At 46.4% G+C, this 19,607-nt stretch overlaps 1 protein-coding gene across 3 annotated transcripts in view; it reads left to right on the forward strand.

The window, feature by feature from the left end:
- STRIP1 (striatin interacting protein 1) overlaps window positions 1-19,607 on the forward strand; it is a 614,942-nt gene that overhangs the window by 362,412 nt on the left and 232,923 nt on the right. For all 3 annotated transcript variants that reach the window (XM_073615854.1, XM_073615856.1, XM_073615855.1), the window contains one exon: window positions 15,814-15,885. In XM_073615854.1, coding sequence (XP_073471955.1) covers window positions 15,814-15,885 — 72 coding nt within the window. The remainder of the gene's footprint in view (window positions 1-15,813; window positions 15,886-19,607) is intronic.

Genomic DNA, 19,607 nt, shown 5'->3' on the forward strand with positions numbered 1-19,607 from the left:
CTGGGTGGCCAGCTGCCTTGGGAGAATGGTAAGTCTGGAGAAAAGCAGAGCGGGGGGGGGTCTCTCTCCTCCAATCAGCTCACGCACAGCATAAGCCCAGACTCCCCACCCACTGCTGAAAGAGGAAGAAAGATTTCTAACACAATCTGCACTTTTCAAAGAGTGTAGAAAGGGGAAGACAGCAGATATACAAGTAAAACTTATGTAGGAGAATTTGTTTCTTCTTTGTGTATCATCTGAGGCAATTCACTATACTGTAAGGGTTTACAACCACTTTAACTCAATAAAACAACTTTTCTTTTTTTTTTTTTTACTGAAATCTCTGCTAGAAAAGGTGTGTGGTATGTCCACCATTAAATACCGCCCTGCATCCACTCACTTCTAATGAAGGGCATACATGCAATGTGTTTTTTTTTTTTTTTTTTTTCATTCTGACTGAACGGAAAAAAGAACCAATTCCTCCATTCACAAATTACATTTCTGCCAAAAAAAGTGAAAAAATATACACCGAAGCATAGGGGTAATCCGCCCACTGACCACCCCAGGTCCCTCATGCCTGGGCACATATGTTTTTTTTTTTTAACTGCGGATGAGAAATCTCCTCCTACAGCCCTGTAATCACTGACGTATGTATTCTGAAAGCACACCCTGCTGCTGTCAGAATAAACAGATTAGTGCTGCAGCTTGAATGCATTCCTGTAAAGAAAACAGTTATCAATAAAGCACAGTAACAGAACATTACCTCAATAAAATGACAACTATTTTTGATTTATTTTTATTTATTTTTTTCACTTTTTTTGTAACTTATAAACTTTAAACGTTCCAGGCTAGGGTCTCTCAAAATGTGATAGCCAGTTTCCTGACTAACATTTTTCAAGACCCTGTGTGAAAGTGTGCCCTAGACTGTGCCGTGCTGTACTTTATATTAATACTCCATTAGTGTGTGGTAGCAACAGAAACAAACAAAAGTGCTGCAATGATCTCTTCCTGAAATTTTAGGAAGAATCAACTTCTTCGAGACGCTTTGTACAAGAGTACAAAAGGGTTGAACACAGCCAATTGGAATAAATATACAGATACTAGAGGGGCGTGGCCTGGAGAGCAATGAAGTAGGCTGCATGTAGTGTGAGCTCCGCTGACCCACACTCCTGACACACATCCTGACTGCATCCTGCCCGATCTTTATCATATCCCATGCCTGGGGACCTCTCCTGCTTCCCCCGCTGTCTTTGGAGCCTGTCGGCTGGCAGGAACGCTGCCTGTGGCCGCTGTGGTGAGGAATCCCGGACTCTAGGAAAGGCTGCGGCTTCACCCTAGTTCCCGGAGCGGCTGCCATCTTGATACACCCGGCGGCGGCCGAGGCGGACTATTCTGGCCCCCCTGACAGCCCCAAAACCACCCACCTTCAGAAACCGCCTCCGGACAGCTTGAGGCCTTAGATGCAGGGCATCCGGGCCCCTGGCCAGCTTTAGGACAGGCCGCGGATCCGACCTGTGTCATGGAGTGGCGGCCATCTTGGTGCACCCGGCTGCGGCCTTGGTGGGCTTTCCTGGATCCCCTGCCGGCCCTGTGCCCCATCACCCCTGAAACGACCTCTGAGTTGGCTGCAGCTCCTGCCAGGACACAGCCACAACCAGCAGCTGCTTGGGGGGCGAAACCTGGCCCCGAGCTAACTCCTGCAACAGCGGCCACCTTACTCCACCTGGGGGCGGCCTGGCAGTCCACCCACAAGGGCAGAGGGGGAACATGTCCCCACCGAAAAGGGCATCCGAGGCGGTGGATAAGCTAGCGAAATTCCGCCATCAAGATCAAGACCCGCAAGCCAAAAAATGGCGACGGCACGTGCTCAATGGCGGACCACCAGGGCGCAGACACAGCAAAGGTCTTGGATGCCATAGCGTCACTGCAGGGGACACTTACCGCCAAAATAGATGAAGTCAAAATGGACATCTCCCTGCTGCGCCAGGACCTTTCCAAGGTAAAAGACAGAGTTACCGAGGTCGAGACACGTATTGGAGAGGCAGAGGACATCCTGCATCCCCTGAGCCATACTACGGAGGACCTGCAGCGACAGATCCAGCAGTTACACGATCACCAGGATGATATGGAGAATCAATTGAGACACTGCAACCTTCGGTTCATCGGTCTACCTGAGAAGGCAGAAGGTACCAACCCGGCTGAATACCTAGAATCCCTCCTAATTCAACATTTTGGAGAGGCCTTTTCTGTCATGTTTGCAGTGGAACGGGCGCACCACATCCCTGCAAAACCTCCGCCTGTGGGTGCTCCCCCCAGAACCTTTATTGCCAAGTTTCTCAACTTTAGAGACAGAGATAAAATCCTTCGGCTAACCAGAGAAAGGCAATATCACCCTGGGCAACGGCCAGGTCGCGGTGTTCCCTGACTTCTCCAATGAAGTCCAAAGAAAGCGTGCACAATTCCAGGAGGTCAAGAGACGGCTCAGGGCAGCACACCTCAAATACGCCATGTTGTTCCCGGCCAGATTGAGGGTGGAGGAGGATGGCAGAGCTATATTCTTTGAGGACCCGAAGGCAGCAATACGCTGATTGGATCAACGTGGACGTCCGCATGGATAAACGGGTACACAGCCTATTACTGTGAGTACTGCTGCTATTGTCGGAAGATGACAGGCCATGCGAAAATATCCTAGGATGGACTTCTGCGCTACTATAAAAAAAAACGTGTAAAAATGATCGTGATGCTGCAAAATCAAGAAATAGTGAACACCCCTCACTAGTAATAGAACTAAAAAGATGCACAATAAAGATAAATTGTGTGTGTGATTCCGCGCAACAACTTCTCAATAAATAATGCTAATACATAAAACTGTACAACTGATAAAATTCCTCCAAGTATGGAACCACAGTAAATAAAAATGTAAATAAATGTGAGTGTCCTACAATAATGTGAAAAGCATAAAAAACGTGAATCAAGGTGACTTCAGTGCTGCTCAATCACATAAATCGCATAAAAATACCATACATAAACTGTGACTGTTTAAGTGGGCATGCGTTGATCGGTGATCTGGTGACTGTTCGTGGCAATGGATGCCCACTAGGGGCTCCCAGAACTCTCACCTCAGTGACACAATAGAAATGCCTGTGTACATTCTGTGGGTCTGTGCTTGTTCTGGTCCGGTCAAGCGTTGGCGTCCTGTTCCGTCTCAGGGGAGGGGACACTTCCTCCGGTAGATGGGCTCCACATGCGGGTAATTAAAAGCAAGGGACTCCAATAGGGTAATATAGTTAAGCCAAGGAATTTATTAAAAATATAACTGCTTACATGAAAGTAAACATAGATGCGCCAAATAACAGTGAAAACAGCGTGTTAGCGATCCTCGCTACGTCACTTCCGGTCCGCGCTATGTATTTCCGGTTACGTCCTACGCGTTACGTCATATCACGTGACTTCCTCAGGGCACCGGATTGGCTATAGCCATAGTCATTTTATAAGGTTAGGACAGGAAGTGGAAAAAACTCCATTTTGTTGTAGACCAAGTGTATAACTATACCGCGGCCATCATTGAGAGGACGGTGACGCTGGATGTTTGTTAATAAAGTTAAATTCAAACACACGCTGGATGTTTGTTAATAAAGTTAAATTCAAACACAAACGTAAAAAAGTTAAAAAGATTGTTAAGGAAGTGTCCCCTCCCCTGAGACGGAACAGGACGCCAACGCTTGACCGGACCAGAACAAGCACAGACCCACAGAATGTACACAGGCACTTCTATTGTGTCACTGAGGTGAGAGTTCTGGGAGCCCCTAGTGGGCATCCATTGCCACGAACAGTCACCAGATCACCGATCAACGCATGCCCACTTAAACAGTCACAGTTTATGTATGGTATTTTTATGCGATTTATGTGATTGAGCAGCACTGAAGTCACCTTGATTCACGTTTTTTATGCTTTTTACATTATTGAAGGACACTCACATTTATTTACATTTTTATTTACTGTGGTTCCATACTTGGAGGAATTTTATCAGTTGTACAGTTTTATGTATTAGCATTATTTATTGAGAAGTTGTTGCGCGGAATCACATACACAATTTATCTTTATTGTGCATCTTTTTATGACAGGCCATGGCTTTCCTCTAAAGGTTCCCTTCACTGTGGGGGGAATTCTTGTTCCACATTTGCTCCTTCACACGAAAGTTACCCACCTTTCATTCAACCCCCTTTTCACAATTTGGGTTCCAAATTGTTTCCAATTTTTTCATCACTTGCACGTCCCCCCCCCCCCCCCATCTTCACAACCTACGCATTACTGAATATATGATTGGAGTCTCCCCCTCTTGAGCTTAGGGGGCCAGACCCGTGTACACACTAATCTCCTCTTGGGGGGGGGGGGGACGTAGAGAGCTGTTACCCCTGAACACCTGGCTTTGGGCCTGGAGCAGCTTGGACCGCTGAGTGTGTCACCCTGTACATATCATTGCCCCCATGGCACATGCATGGAGATATCCCGGGCCGAGGCACATATCCTTAGTACACCAGGATGACTGTATATCCTTGCAGCGTGAGTCTCGCTTGGACAGTGAGAGAGACATACAGGACATGCATCGTGCCCTACTCTTGCTTCACACAGTGAATAATCGTCCCCATTATGCTTGCAACCCTCTTATTTTCCTCTTTATTTTGAACTTTCCTGCTCATCATATACTAAGATATGTATCTCCAGTTAATGCTGATAGCTGGAAGCTGATTCACATAAAGGTTGTAAGGGTGTATATGCTTCCGCCAAGTTGGGGAGGCGAGAAGCTAGGAGGGAAGGAAAATGCCAGGTCCCTTGATCGGAGCATTGGGAATGTTAGCACCGTTGTGCACTTGTTACTTACTTGGAATAACTCTAAACAAGCACTTATTGCATATGTGTTGAATTGTGGTGCGGTTGTGCTGTATCAGTATTGGGGGGGTGCTGACCTGCCGATCCATATACAATCTATGTGCCAATGAACACCATGGCAGACATTAAATTTATGATGTGGAATGTGAGGGGCATGCGGGATAAGATTAAAAGGACAGCCGTGCTACAATATCTGAAAAATCAGAAGGTGGACATTGTCGCATTGGTGGAGACGCATGTCACAGGTCACCTACAGGCGGCACTGAAACGTCCTTGGGTGGGATGGGCCTACCACAGTACCCACACAAATATGTCTAGAGGGGTAACAGTGCTGATAGCAAAATCTACACCTTTTGAACTGGTCTCCGTGGTGTCGGATTGACAGGGCAGATACCTCTTTCTACATGCGATTGTGGGGGGAGACCCCTTATTAATACTGGCTAGTTATATCCTCTCTCCATACAGGGTGGATGTGGTCGCAGAGGGTCTTGCATTTATGGCACTGTACCCGGCCGTACCTGTAGTGTGGATGGGGGATTTTAATCACACGATGACTCCGTCTCTGGACCGCCCGGCAAAGGCTGAACCCAGAATTGGGGAGCCACTGCATTCTAGACTGTACCGTACACTGACTAAATTTGCCCTTATTGACGTCTGGAGACATGCCAACCCCACCACCAGAGCTTATACCTGCCACTCAGTAAGTCATAATACTATGTCTAGGATAGACTATATTCTTGTGTCCAGGGCCCTTTTGCCAAAGGTCACGGGCACAGGTTTCGCCCTTAGGATCTTGTCTGACCACTCTCCGTGCTGGCTGACAGCATCCCTGCGGGTAGCCTCTCCCACCAGGCGATGGCGACTAAACCCGCACTGGCTATCCCTTCTTAGGGACCATGACTCCATCGCCAGGGAGCTGCTCTTCTTTTTGGAGAGGATACAGGAATCCCCTACCCTTACCACACGCTGGGATGACTTTAAAAGTCACGCCCATAGAATATTGTCTTCTAGAATAAATAGTCTGAAACGAGAGTCTAACACCATACTTCAACTCACATCTGACAAATTGCGGGATTTAGAAGTGGCCTATAACTCCAGCCCAACCCTTGAAAACCTGGACAGAGTGAAACTGCAGACTTGACTAGTCACACAACTACACACAGAGAAGGCTAAACAGCATGTTTTTTTCTGTAGGCAGAGAGTGTATGAACAGGGAGAAAGGGCGGGGAGACTGCTGGCCTTTCTGGCCCACATGGAAGATAAGCCTCCAGTAGTGGTATCACTTACTAACCCAGATGGGTGTAATGTAACAGATCCAAGACAGGTGGCAGCTCAGTTTAAGCAATTTTACGGCAACCTATACAAATCCCAAAACACATACATGCGAAGGGAGATTCAATCGTATTTATCTTCCATACAGTTCCCCCGGTTGAATCAAGAACAAATTGAGCTTCTTGACACACCCATCACAGAACACGACATCACAGAAGCGATCGCACAGTTAGCCAAATCCAAAGCTCCGGGGATGGATGGACTACCTTTGGAATTTTATGCAACTTACTCAGATATCTTGGTCCCTAAGCTAAAAGAATTATATCAGTCTATATTTGATCAGAACTCACTCCCCGAATCTATGCAGGAAGCCCAAATCATTGTTCTCCCCAAACCGGGAAAAGACCTGCATTTCCCTGAATCCTACAGACCTATCTCACTCCTGCAGGTAGATATCAAAATCTTAGCTAAAATTTTAGCCTCTAGGTTAAACACTGCCATCTTACCTTTAATTCACATGGACCAAACAGGCTTTATGCCGGGAAAAAACACAGCTATGAACATCAGGCGACTATATATGAATATTCAAGCCTGACACGACAACTCAGGAACGAGGGTGGTGGCATTAGATACAGCTAAGGCCTTTGATTCAGTAGAATGGCCATATTTATGGGAATGCCTGCACAGCTATGGGTTTGGGGCATGCTTTATAAAATGGGTACAACTCCTATACCAGACACCCAGGGCGAGAATTTTTGTAAATGGCTGGCTCTCTGAGCAGTTTCCATTAGAGAGGGGCACCCGGCAAGGGTGTCCCCTCTCTCCCTTATTGTATGCACTGGCAGCCGAACCACTGGCCATTGCCATCAGAGCACACCCTGATATCCAGGGTCTGCGCCGAGGCACTACAGTCGATAAAATTGGAATAAACAGAGTATTGGTAACTGTAAGCGCAAACACACAAGTCCATATATAACAGGAGATATAAAAGGCTGAGCAACTTAGTCCATAGGGGACAGGCTGGAAGTTCAAGGGTTAAGTGGTAACCGGTAATGTAATGGTTAAAGTAGGCTGGTAGGCTAGGCGGCTGCTGTTTCCTCAGAGAGCTGGCTCTGTGATGGATGAGAGAGGGGTAGAGAAGGAAGCGCCACCTGAGTGTAGTATTAACAAATGATGTTTAATGACACCAGGTAAAAACACACTTACAGGATAAAAACATATAAAAGGCTCATCTGTATAGGTATGTGGTCCTCAGTGTTCCCTCTGATCCTGTGGTGGTGACGCTGCAGGGATGCTGGGCTGCAGAAGGTGGATTACCAGCCGGGACCTCCTTCTGTGGCCATCAGGAAGAGACTAGGGGCCGGCGTGGAGCGCACGTGAAGCGTGCATGACGTCACAGGTTGTCCGTCTGCTTCCGGGTTCGGTATCCAGGGGAGGGATCGTCCAGGGAGGAGGGCTAGCAGAGAGGTTAAGAGAAGGCTACACGCTCGGAGCCACTGCTCCTTCCATAGGCCTAAAATTGGAATGTATGCCGATGACACAATATTATACCTAGCGGACCAGGGACCATCACTCCAAGCAGCATTAAGACTTATTGAACAAATGGGGGGATACTCAGGCCTGTGTATAAATTGGGACAAGTCCCAGATTCTACCAATAAATGTTACCCCCCCCTTCACAACCCCCCCCACTGCCACTCGCTAGGGTATCCAAGATTAAATACCTGGGGGTGGAGGTAACCAGGGACCTGGTTGATTATACACCCCTGAATATAGCCCCTTTGTTTGACATATTAAAAAGCAAAACGCAGACATGGTCTAGATTGCCATTAGGGGTAATGAGGCGGGTAAATTTAATAAAAATGATCATACTGCCCAAGATCCTATATCTGGTGTGGCACTCCCCCCTTTACATCCCCTTAAAAATCTTTAAGCAGATGGAAGCTATTCTGAATTCATGTGTCTGGGGAAACAGTAGACACAAACTAGCCTGGCAAACCTTGAAAAACCCAACTGATATGAGGGGCGTTTCCCTCCCGGACCTTCACGATTACTACCTAGCCGTGCAACTTTCCCACATATACCCTTCCACACAACCGAAATGCAACGTTACAGATCTTTGGTTTGTGACAAACCGGGACACCCGACGTATACACCCATTCAAGCTATACTCCGCGGGAAAAAAGCACCAGGTCCCTCTGCACGGTACAACTCGGGTATGCTGCTACACCACCAAAGGATCTGGGAAATATCTCTTAAAAAGCAAAATGTGGGGAAATTTCATTCCCATACCCCATTGTGGCTTAACAGTCACATGCCAGAACTAGAAAAATTCCCGATTCAATAGTTTGGGCTAGACATGGAATATTGTATCTCCATCAGGTCTTGTCCACCTCCGGGCTCAAGCAGTTCCAGACTCTTAAAGAAGAGTTTTTCCTTCCACACCAATTGGCATTTAAATACCTGCAGCTCCGACATGCACTTAGAACCCAGTTGCCAGACATGGATGTAGGGATGGAGCCTCCCTCCTGTGCTGAGTATAGTTATGGGAGATGACCCCTCTAAACTTATATCACATCTGTATTGCACAATTAGACAACAGGGTGCAGCTGCAGTTTCACACAAGGCCAAAACAGTATGGGAACAGGACGTAGGACCCATAGCCGACGATGACTGGGATGAGATTTTAGAAGGAACCAAGACAGTGTCTCCCAAACTGTCCGACAGACTGACACAACTGTATATAGTACACAAAGCCTACCTGCTGCCGATGAGATTGGCAAAGTTCCAGCGCACACCGGACCCGATGTGTCGCTTGTGCAGGGCTGACTCAGGTTCGTTTTACCATCTTATATGGAGCTGCACGCATGTCCAGATGTTCTGGACACAGGTTGTCCGTTTCCTCCATGATAATGTGGGATCCCCTGTGGTGCTGGACCCTAAGTTGTGTATATTGGGGCTATTGCCGGATGTAGACGTAGACAAATATCACACAATATTTATTTTTGAAACATTATTCCTAGCACGTAAAGTGATAGCACAGAGATGGATGCAGAACATGCCCCCCACAATACAGTTGTGGAAAAAAGCAATTAATGACACCCTGCCTTTCAAGAAATTGATTTATACACACAGGGGGTCTACACAAAAATTTTCCAAGATTTGGGCAGGTGGTTGGAGGACGGAGAAACGTGTGTATAATTATTTCATACCCAGTGCAATGTTCCCCCGTATCTGAGAAACATTTGGTGTATAGGATGGACTCAGCTAACACCTGTTTACTGTACCTGTGAATATGGGCATGCACACCATGTAACATTCCTGCATATTTAACATTGTTATCATAATATGTAACTGACCTTTTATGGATAAATGTACCCGAATGACTTGTAAAATGTGCTTTGTATAAATAAAGTTGTTTTTTTCCAAGTAAAAAAAAAAGAGAATAGTGCAAAAAAATATACAGACGCTTTCTTGTACCAGCGTCTGCCGTTACGGGAAATTGGGTACGGCGCCATCATCTGGTCGTTGACGTCCACCCCCCCATGTTAAGGTTGTAGTTGTGGACACAGAGGGGCTTCTCAACATACCAGTCGCCGTTGCAATTTGGACTATAGGGTCTGCGTGAATGGAAGACATTTGTCCTTCCACTTCACTGCAAGCAATTCATTATTTCTCAAGCAAGCCCTTGGAGGAACCCCCGGTGATGAGGTCACACGGTGCCACATGAGCCAATTTCAGAATTAAAAGTGTCACGCTTGTATAAAAATTGTCTGCGGGGGGGGGGGGGGGTATGGGTGCAGAATTCTCGGCCTGCTAACCAGTTTTTGCAAGCACATCAGTAAGGGCATTATGGGCTCTACGGGCCTGTGTTTGCATTCTTGGTGGTTGCAGGAAACTAGTTGTGCTAGCCACCGCACAAGCTTAAACTGCACTTATGGGACTCGCCATGTTACCAAGTGTTACTGCAGTGCTGATATGTATAAGACCAGGATGTACTAGGCCATTAGTGCTCGCTAGTACTGGCACTCTGCTGCATACGAAAATCATCATGCTATTGTACCACCTCAGCAACCTGGGGTTGGGTAAGCCTGACCTTAGTAGGGACCTCTACTCCATCATCAGAGCTATCTGTCAGGGTGCAGCTGCTCTCTACAAGTTCGTATAGTGAGCCCGATTCTGACAGTGAGGACTCCCCATTGCTTTCATCTGTCATGTTCAGTGTCCTGTGGGCCTCTTCACTGGACATTTTGGCCACTAAATTTACAGGTACTTAGTGCTACTCATGGGTAAAACTCATCAGGCCTGATCTTGCTAACGCTGCGGTTTTGTCTACTGTGTATCAGAAGTGACAGTGATCTACTGGGGGGGGGGGCGCAAAGGGGCTAAACGCAGGTGCTAGCAGGTGTCAGGGCTGATCCTGCTAACGCTGCATTTTTGGGGACGCTATACTAGTGGGGACGCTAGATATTGATCTGTTCAGACACTATACTACTAATGGAAGTTTAGGGTGTGTGAGTGTTACTGGCAATCAGTGGGTTAAAATGTATTAGTGAATATGTGACGGGCAAACTAACGCTAACTGGGATTGACGCTAATGCTATCTGGCGTCACCAGTGACACTAATGCAGTGATCAGCAAAAAAACTGTACATTGACGGAATGAAAGGGTTAAGGGGGGGCATCAGGGGGTTAAATGTGCCTAAGTGTTTTGCTATGTGAAGTGTGCCGCTTTTACTCACTGTGTGTTGTCTCTTCTCATGCTGGAACAGAAAATACTCAGCAGATGACATTGCGCGATCTGTTAGGATCTGCAAGCGTGGACCCAGGGCCTTGTCTCCAGGTTTGCTGGCGACTAGTCACCCATGACTCTACGTAATATATCAGCAGCTGTCTCTGACAAGTCCTCTGAGCCTGTAGCTTCCGGGGGCCCCTGGAGTCGCAGATTGTTGCTGCTCTGGTCCTCTAAATCTTCTATATGAAACTGTAGAGATACCGCCATGTCCACGTGGGAGTCCTGTAGGGATTCTAGAGCCGTGACCCATTGCTTCAATGTGGCAAGGGTAGATTCACCAAGAACAGGCATTCTTTTAGAGATTGCACATCCGTCTTGACCTCCTGCAATTCTTGGCGGTGTGTCTCTTCCAGTCTGCTAATAAGGGTTTCTATGTCGGCTTTAGTTGGGAGGGCCTGGAGAAGCGCCCAGAGTTCAGCGTCCACACGCAGGGTTAGTGAATGATGAGACTGACTTTGCGAGTCAGGGTGAAAAGCTGCCGGTGTTTCTGAGAAAGTATTAGAAGCCGAAGAGGCAGATGGAGAGTTAGGAGGCTTCTGTATGTCAGGGGACTTGCGTTGAGAGCCGCGTGGCTCTGCTATCTTGAGGTCCGGGGACGTCGCGTGGGAACTCGGGGGGGGGAAAATCACTGTATTTCCCCTCCGGATCTAGGTGTGCGGTTTGCACGGGTGTTCCTGGTGTTGCCCTTTGCCTTTTGTCTCTGCTGAGAGCATACCGCTAGAAAACGAGCGAGATAAGCCAGGGTCGGTAGGAGAGGGTCAGGAGCTCACAGAACACACGTCTCTACACAGCCATGTCCAGACCATGCCCCCCGTTGCAGTTTGTCACACGGTATTTGTGCAGCGGTTTTGTAAATGCAATTTGTTTTGGTAAAAATTCACTTTAATGAACAAAAAAAAACATAATATATAACCCAATTGTTTTGTAAAATGTGAAAGATAATGTAAATTTAGATACCGAACTTGTTACACTTTAAAATTGAGAACGCTGGTGGAAAGCCGCAGCATATTGCGGTCTTTAAGTTATTAACATTGTTAAACTTAGACCTGGGGGGCTGGACTGCTGAGAAGTCTGGGTAGAAGGACACTCTAGTTCCATTGAACGGGATGTTGATGCAATCCCGCACATGGAGTAGAACCACCTTCTGGCCACAGTAGTGGAGAAGCTGGACAGGCCCCCTGGCCAAGGTGGGCGAATCTGTGTGCAATGAGCCCTCACCACCGTAAAGAAAGAAGTAAAAGCATCCTTGCTAAACATCTCCAAGGACCAGCTCTCCACAAAAACGTTGGGGACCCTATCCTCAGCACATTCAGGCAAACCCACTATACAAATGTTATTTCGGCTGAGATGGTTCTCCATATCTTCCACACTGTTATTAGTGTCCTTTGCCATCTGGTAGGCTGTCTGTGTGTATCGGATCAAGGGAGGGATTTGATCCTATGTGTCGCTAATATGACTTTTCACTGCTGTCATCCTCTCCCTTATCTTCTGCAGGTCCTGCCTCAGCAAGGACACCTCCTCTCTGACCCCCCCAAACTGGTCCTTAAGGGTATTCACTGAGGCAGTGCATTTGTTGACTGCCTTTATGGATTTCCACAAGCATCAGCTGCTCCAGCTCGTTTGCCTCTGGGTCAGGAGATGTATGAGCTGAGGATCCAGACTTTCAGCCATAGGGTTAGTGGGCAAGATGGCCGCCTGCTTCTGCTCCTCGGGCTCAAGGTGGTGTGAGAGCTCAAAGTCCTCCTGCAGGTCTGGCTCTAGTGTCCCTGACAGTGTCTGAGCATTGTATAGCATGTCACGCAGAGGCTCCTTACCCGGTTGTTGCAAGGATTTGGCCCACTTGTTGTCCTGGTCTTTCACTTTCTCCGAGCCTTGTGATGTACTCTGGGGCAAGGCCGCGGCGGCGCCATCTTGGAGGTCCGGGGCTACCGCATCTTCCTTTGCTTTATGAATTATTCCTCTGGTGCAGAGGACCGGCAGTGGTTCCGGGGAGGTCAAAGAGGTATTAGCCAGCGTGTCGCATCGGAACAGCGGCGAAAATCTGGCTGGGGGAGAATCACTAACGGATCAACAGCGAGAGCAGTTACCTCTCACATGCTGGTCCTGGCCAAGCCCCCAACTTAATTTGTTTCCGACAGAAGGCGGCCAGCTGCTTTCAAAAGACTCATGGCTGATAAAGGTCTGCCCAACGACTCCTAGTCAGCGCTGACCAAAGTGTTCTGTCAAGGGGGGTGGCGTCCCCCTGTCAGAACACAATAGCTCAGCAGGGGAGATCACTGTACTAACATTGGATTGTTAAACGGGAAAAAAAAACAGTAGTGTGTACAAGGCTTTAGGCTTGCAAGACTCTAGTAGAATTGTGTCATATTTCTGATGCCAGATATCTTCTCTGTCCCATCGAGGGCATTTTACGAGTTAAATTTATTCTTGCCTGCTTATCACCGTAAACCTTCTCTTACCGCTGTGAATGATTACTTCCATTCACTAGGTCAGGGGTCTTCAAGCTATGGCCCTCCAGTTGTTCAGGGACTACAATTCCCATCATGCCTAGTCATGTCTGTGAATGTCAAAGTTTTACAATGCCTCATGGGATGTGTAGTTCCACAACAGCTGGCGGGCCGTAGTTTGAAGATCCCTGCACTAGGTCCTCGAGGTGAAACATTATCGGACTTTTTTCTTATCCCCTGGAATAACCAGTGGAATCCCTGGATGTTGTGGCTATATCCTAAGCACCTAAATTCTGTCATCTAATAGCTGACAACTGCTGCCTTCTATACCCCACAAAGGCTGTGCCTACATGCCATTGGGGGTATTCTTTTCTGACATACCGTATATACTCGACTATAAGTCGACCCGAATATAAGCCGAGGCACCTAATTTTGGTCTTTAGTCTTTTCTGTATCTAATTCATCAAACATTTTGTGTTCTGAACATTATCTGTTGCCCCAAATTTGGGGGTCTTTTTCTCACACAAATTCCCTTACAGACACCAAGGTGTGCTTCATTATCTTGGGTGACAGATTCCTAAACCCTTCCACTCAAGGAGGTTTTATTACACAATCCCAGACACCCCTTTTTGCCATGATATAACCAGTTCGCTAATAGCCGGTTCCAGGATAAGGTGTTTAGTTTGCTGTCCCTTGCCTAGGTCTAGACGTAAGTATGGGATATACTGTTGTCCGATTGATTGCATCAGAATGTTTTCAATCCTCCCTACTCCTGGGATTCATGACTGATTCCCCCTCTTCTCCACCCATGGTCCCTAGCATCCTTGAGGCTTACCAACCATACTCAGCCTTCCTTCACCTTCTAGACTATGGAGGAGTGACAACTTTCCGAATAGTGTTGCCACATGAATATTCTCTGGGTTAGGGCACCCTGTCCTTACGTGGGATTCCTCCCCTTGCAATCCCAATGGGCATAACATAATTTTCCTACTTGGAAATTCTTTAGGATGACAGCCCCCCCGCCCCATGAAGGCTAATAAAAAGATCTAATCCTGAGTTCCTTGTTTTGTCTTTCATACTCTGTTTATCTTGCCCTGGCCATATTTCTCTTTCCTTAGAATCCCTTGCCTTCTCCCAGCACCTGCTTTCCCTGTGCAACCTTTGTCTACACATGACTCATCCATGCCACCTGCTGAAACTCCTACAGCATCTCGTGTTTATCCTGAGCTATCCTTGCCTATGGAGAAATTCCTCTGGGGAGAACCCTCATTAGATTACATTTTCATACCTTCATTAGACTTCTCTTCCATCTGGGGACAGAATAGCCTGGAGGCCAGTTTTCTCTTTACCTTCGTAATGTTTCTTGTCTTCCCTTGAAATCTCCTTCATTCCCTGCCAGAAGGTACGGCGTTTCACCATAATCCCCCTAAGGGTCTGGTGTAAGGTATGATACCTATGACTTTCACCATGTTTCCATTGCACCTAAGAGCCACTACCCTAAAATCTGTTGGCCTTCAAGTTTTCTTCCTGTGGGTCTGTTGCAGATGTTTTGTAGCCGTTTTGTTGACCACCCATCGAATATTTCTTGGGGAGGTTCCATGGTCTATAAATTGATTCATGGGTACTGTTAAAGATTAAAAAAAAAACGTTTTCTGTACCCGTAAATTCTGTATCTTGGAGTACAGTACAGAGAACAGGTCCCTCCCCTCTCTTCTCTGTGATCTTCCTATTGCTTGCTAACAAAACTGGAGCCCCTTGGAGTGGGTGAGGCTATTTGGGTACACCAGGGGGCAGACCTAGCAAAGATTTTGCCAGTGTCCAATCATCTAAAGCTAGCTGCATATAACCCATGGTCTATGAATCACTCCTGTGGCCTCCACTGTACTTCAAGATACAAAATTTACAGGCACATTATAATTCTTTTTTTCTAGTGCTTAAAAATAGCTTTGTATATCACTGTAAGCACACAGCCTACCTGCTTAACAACTGTTTTGATGACATACTGATCATATATTGTTTGTAGTGAGTCAGACAACTTCTAGACATGCATTCTGAAAATGGCATGGCCATTGTGTATGCTGCAAAAGCAAGACTCAGAGGGTGTGTATGTAATATGCACACAAATTACAAAACTACAAAAAGGAAGCAAGGTTTTTTTTAAGGCATTAGGGAATATTGATGAGATGAGTCTCCTTTCCATGTAGACCTAAAAAATGTACTAAGAGGCTCTGCGTTCCCATGAAATATTTCTGTAAGTGGTGCATTCAGGTATCGCCTATTATTTTGCCATGGAATTCACCACTGATAACACTGCTGATAGACTATTTCTTTCAGCTTACATTCAAGTGTTGCAGCATTTAATACGCTTTGTTTTATTGTATGGATTTTTTTGTAGAAATTGAGTTATAACTGATGCATTCCCTCTTCAACAGCACAAATATACATCAATTGCAGAGGTTCAAGTTCGCCAAGAGGAGGAATTCTTGAAGTGTCCACTATCAGGGGTATGTAAGATTTTAGAAAGGAGAACATTTGGTGTAGTTTAACCACTTGAGTACCTGCCTGTATATACCCCTTTATTACCGGGCCATTTATCAATAAATTGTATATCATTTTTTTGGAGACACCGCTTTTTTTGGTGGTCTATAATGACTGTGTTTTTATTTGTTTTTATTTTTTACTATATAGAGGGAAAAAACAAAAATATGTAATTTGCTTTAAAAAAAACAATTGCACAATCATTGTTGATCAGTGGCACTTTAAATTCCCCCACCTTCTTTGATCTGCTGCAGTCTTCCGTCCTGCTAGGTTTACAAACCTTTAACTCTCTCCTTCCTCCATTGTAAGCCATGTTAATGCTTGTAATGGCTGTGATTGGTGCACAGCAATCACAAGGTACAGAGCCACTGACTGCCTGGAGAGGTGGACCTCTCCCTCAGTTCTTAAAATTACGTGGTATTGAGGTGTTTAATCACTTGACATGCGCGCTATGGTCGAATGACGGCCACAGCGCTGACCTGAATTTCCAGGAGGCCGTCATATGACGGCCTCCCCTGTGCACGCGCCCTACAGGCAGAGCGCCGAGCGCGCTGTGATCACCGAGTCACAGACTCGGGTGATCACCGATCCGAGTAAGGGGCTGGTCCCGGCCCCTTACCATATGATCAGCTGTCAGCCAATGACAGCTGATCCCATGATGTAAACAAAAGATCGGTAATCGTTTTTTTTTTCTACTCACGCTGATTGCGTGAGGGAAAAAAAAAAGCCGATCACCAGCTCAGCTGCAAGGGACATCGGTCTCGAAGTGGAAGAGGCACATCTGCCTCATCTGCGCCACCTGCCATTGCCACCTATCAATGCCCACAAGTGCCACCTATCAATGCCTACCAGTAGTGCCAATCAGTGCCGCCTAGCAGTGCTGCCTATCAGTGTAACTGATCAGTGCCCATTATTGCCACCCATCAGTGCCCATCACTGCCACCTATCGGTGCCCATCAGTGCTGCCTCATCAGCGTACATCAATGAAGGAGAAAAATTAACTTTTACATTTTTTATAACAAAATATTACAAAAAAATTTTTTTTTTTTTTTTTTTTAATTCAGTCTTTTTACATTTTTTTAACAAAAAATAAAAACCACAGAGGTGATCAAATACCACCAAAAGAAAGCTCTATTTGTGGGGGAAAAAATGATAAAAATTTCATTTGGGTACAGTGTTGTATGACCGCGCAATTGTCATTCAGTGCTTCAGTGCTAAAAGCTGAAAATTGGGCTGGATAAGAGGGGGGTTTAAGTGCCCAGAAAGCAAGTGGTTAAAGTATTTGTAAACCCTAACAATGAATTTCAATGTTTTGCTCTGCTTTTGATCTGTTAAAATAATTATTGAATTTGTTTTGTTATGTGAAAAAATGCCTCTTGATCCTGCTAGAAATTGTGTGAGATAATAGTTTTTTTGTGCTCTTTGCATCTGCTGATTGTTGTCAGTTAGCATTGTTCTCCAAACACCCCAACAATCCACGCTCAGTGTCCTATTCTAAAGCCTCCTACACACGATATGATTGTTGGCAGGGGATTATCTGTTGACAGACTGTTGTCCTAAAATCGTACCGTTAGTACGCTCCTATTGACAATTGTTGTCCAACTTTCAGCCAACAAATGTTGGATGGCAGGCTAGTAAATTTTTAACGGACAATGGTTTAACATCAAATTTTCGTATGGTCAGTACACAAATCCGTCACACAAAAGTCGAAAGTACAAACACGCATGCTCGGAATCAGTGCTCACCAAACACAAAATTAGCAGAAGGGGTCCAAAGGGTGGCGCTCAAGAGCTGAAATTCCTGGTAGTACGTCACTATGTTCGTGTTTGTGGCACAACTATTGTGCACCGTTACTATGCAAGACAACATCCCTGTACACGCCCTTAGGACAAAAATCAGACGTTCGGTTGGCCAACAATCGTACCGTGTGTACAAGGCTTTAGACTCCGACTTCCACTATACCTGAATACAAGATAGAAATTTGGACAGTTGTGGAGGCAACATGGACTCTCATGGTACGATATGAACTTACGACTGGCAATTTACAAAAATATATACATTTATTATGCACAAATATACACATCATAAAAAGCCTTCAATAGTAGATAATATACATTGGATGCTGCTAATCATGGAGCATCCACTTGTCTGACATAAATTGGAAGAACTCAGATATATATAATAATGCGCTGTTACAAAGGGAGATTTGTACGCTCTACATATTTCGGGGTAACCCCCCTTCTTCAGGAGTATATTAGGTCAGAAAATGATACAAGAAAGCATACAGTATTAACATAAAAAAAACCATAACTAATAACCAACCTTCATGGTATACTGTCATGCATCTTACATCAATACAGATCGAATCTAATATACCCCTCAGTATATCCCTCAACATTAACCACTTAAGGACCGCCTAACGCCGATTTACGTCGGCAAGGCGGCACGGGCAGGCAAAATCACGTACATGTACGTGATTTGCCTCTCGCGGGTGGGGGGTCCGATCGGACCCCCCCCCGGTGCCCGAAGCGGTCCCGTTCTGTTCCCCGGCGATCCGAGATGAGGGGGAGGCCATCCGTTCGTGGCCCCCCCCTCGCGATCGCCGCCGGCCAATGGGAACACTCCTTTGCTGCTGTATGCTAAACAGCAGCAAAGGAAATGATGTCATCTCCCCTCGGCTCGGTATTTTCCGTTCCAGCGCCGAGGAGAGAAGACATCAATGTGAGTGCACAACACACTACACACACAGTAGAACATGCCAGGCATACAAAACACCCCGATCCCCCCCCCGATCGCCCCCCGATCCCCCCCCAATCACCCCCCCCCCCCCTGTCACAAACTGACACCAGCAGGTTTTTTTTTTTTTTTTTTTTTTTTTTTTCTGATTACTGCATAGTGTCAGTTTGTGACAGTTACAGTGTTGGGACAGTTAGTATTACCCCCCTTTAGGTCTAGGGTACCCCCCTAACCCCCCCTAATAAAGTTTTAACCCCTTGATCACCCCCTGTCACCAGTGTTGCTAAGCGATCATTTTTCTGATCGCTGTATTAGTGTCGCTGGTGACGCTAGTTAGTGAGGTAAATATTTAGGTTCGCCGTCAGCGTTTTATAGTGACAGGGACCCCCATATACTACCTAATAAATGTTTTAACCCCTTGATTGCCCCCTAGTTAACCCTTTCACCACTGATCACCGTATAACCGTTACGGGTGACGCAGGTTAGTTCGTTTATTTTTTATAGTGTCAGGGCACCCGCCGTTTATTACCTAATAAAGGTTTAGCCCCCTGATCGCCCGGCGGTGATATGCGTCGCCCCAGGCAGCGTCAGATTAGCGCCAGTACCGCTAACACCCACGCACGCAGCATGCGCCTCCCTTAGTGGTATAGTATCTGATCGGATCAATATCTGATCTGATCAGATCTATACTGGCGTCCCCAGCAGTTTAGGGTTCCCAAAAACACAGTGTTAGCGGGATCAGCCCAGATACCCGCTAGCACCTGCGTTTTGCCCCTCCGCCCAGCCCACCCAAGTGCAGTATCGATCGATCACTGTCACTTACAAAACACTAAACGCATAACTGCAGCGTTCGCAGAGTCAGGCCTGATCCCTGCGATCGCTAACAGTTTTTTTGGTAGCATTTTGGTGAACTGGCAAGCAAGCACCAGGCAGCGTCAGGTTAGCGCCAGTA

The sequence above is a fragment of the Aquarana catesbeiana genome, linkage group LG02, assembly GCF_042186555.1.
Source record: "Aquarana catesbeiana isolate 2022-GZ linkage group LG02, ASM4218655v1, whole genome shotgun sequence".
Taxonomy (NCBI): domain Eukaryota; kingdom Metazoa; phylum Chordata; class Amphibia; order Anura; family Ranidae; genus Aquarana; species Aquarana catesbeiana.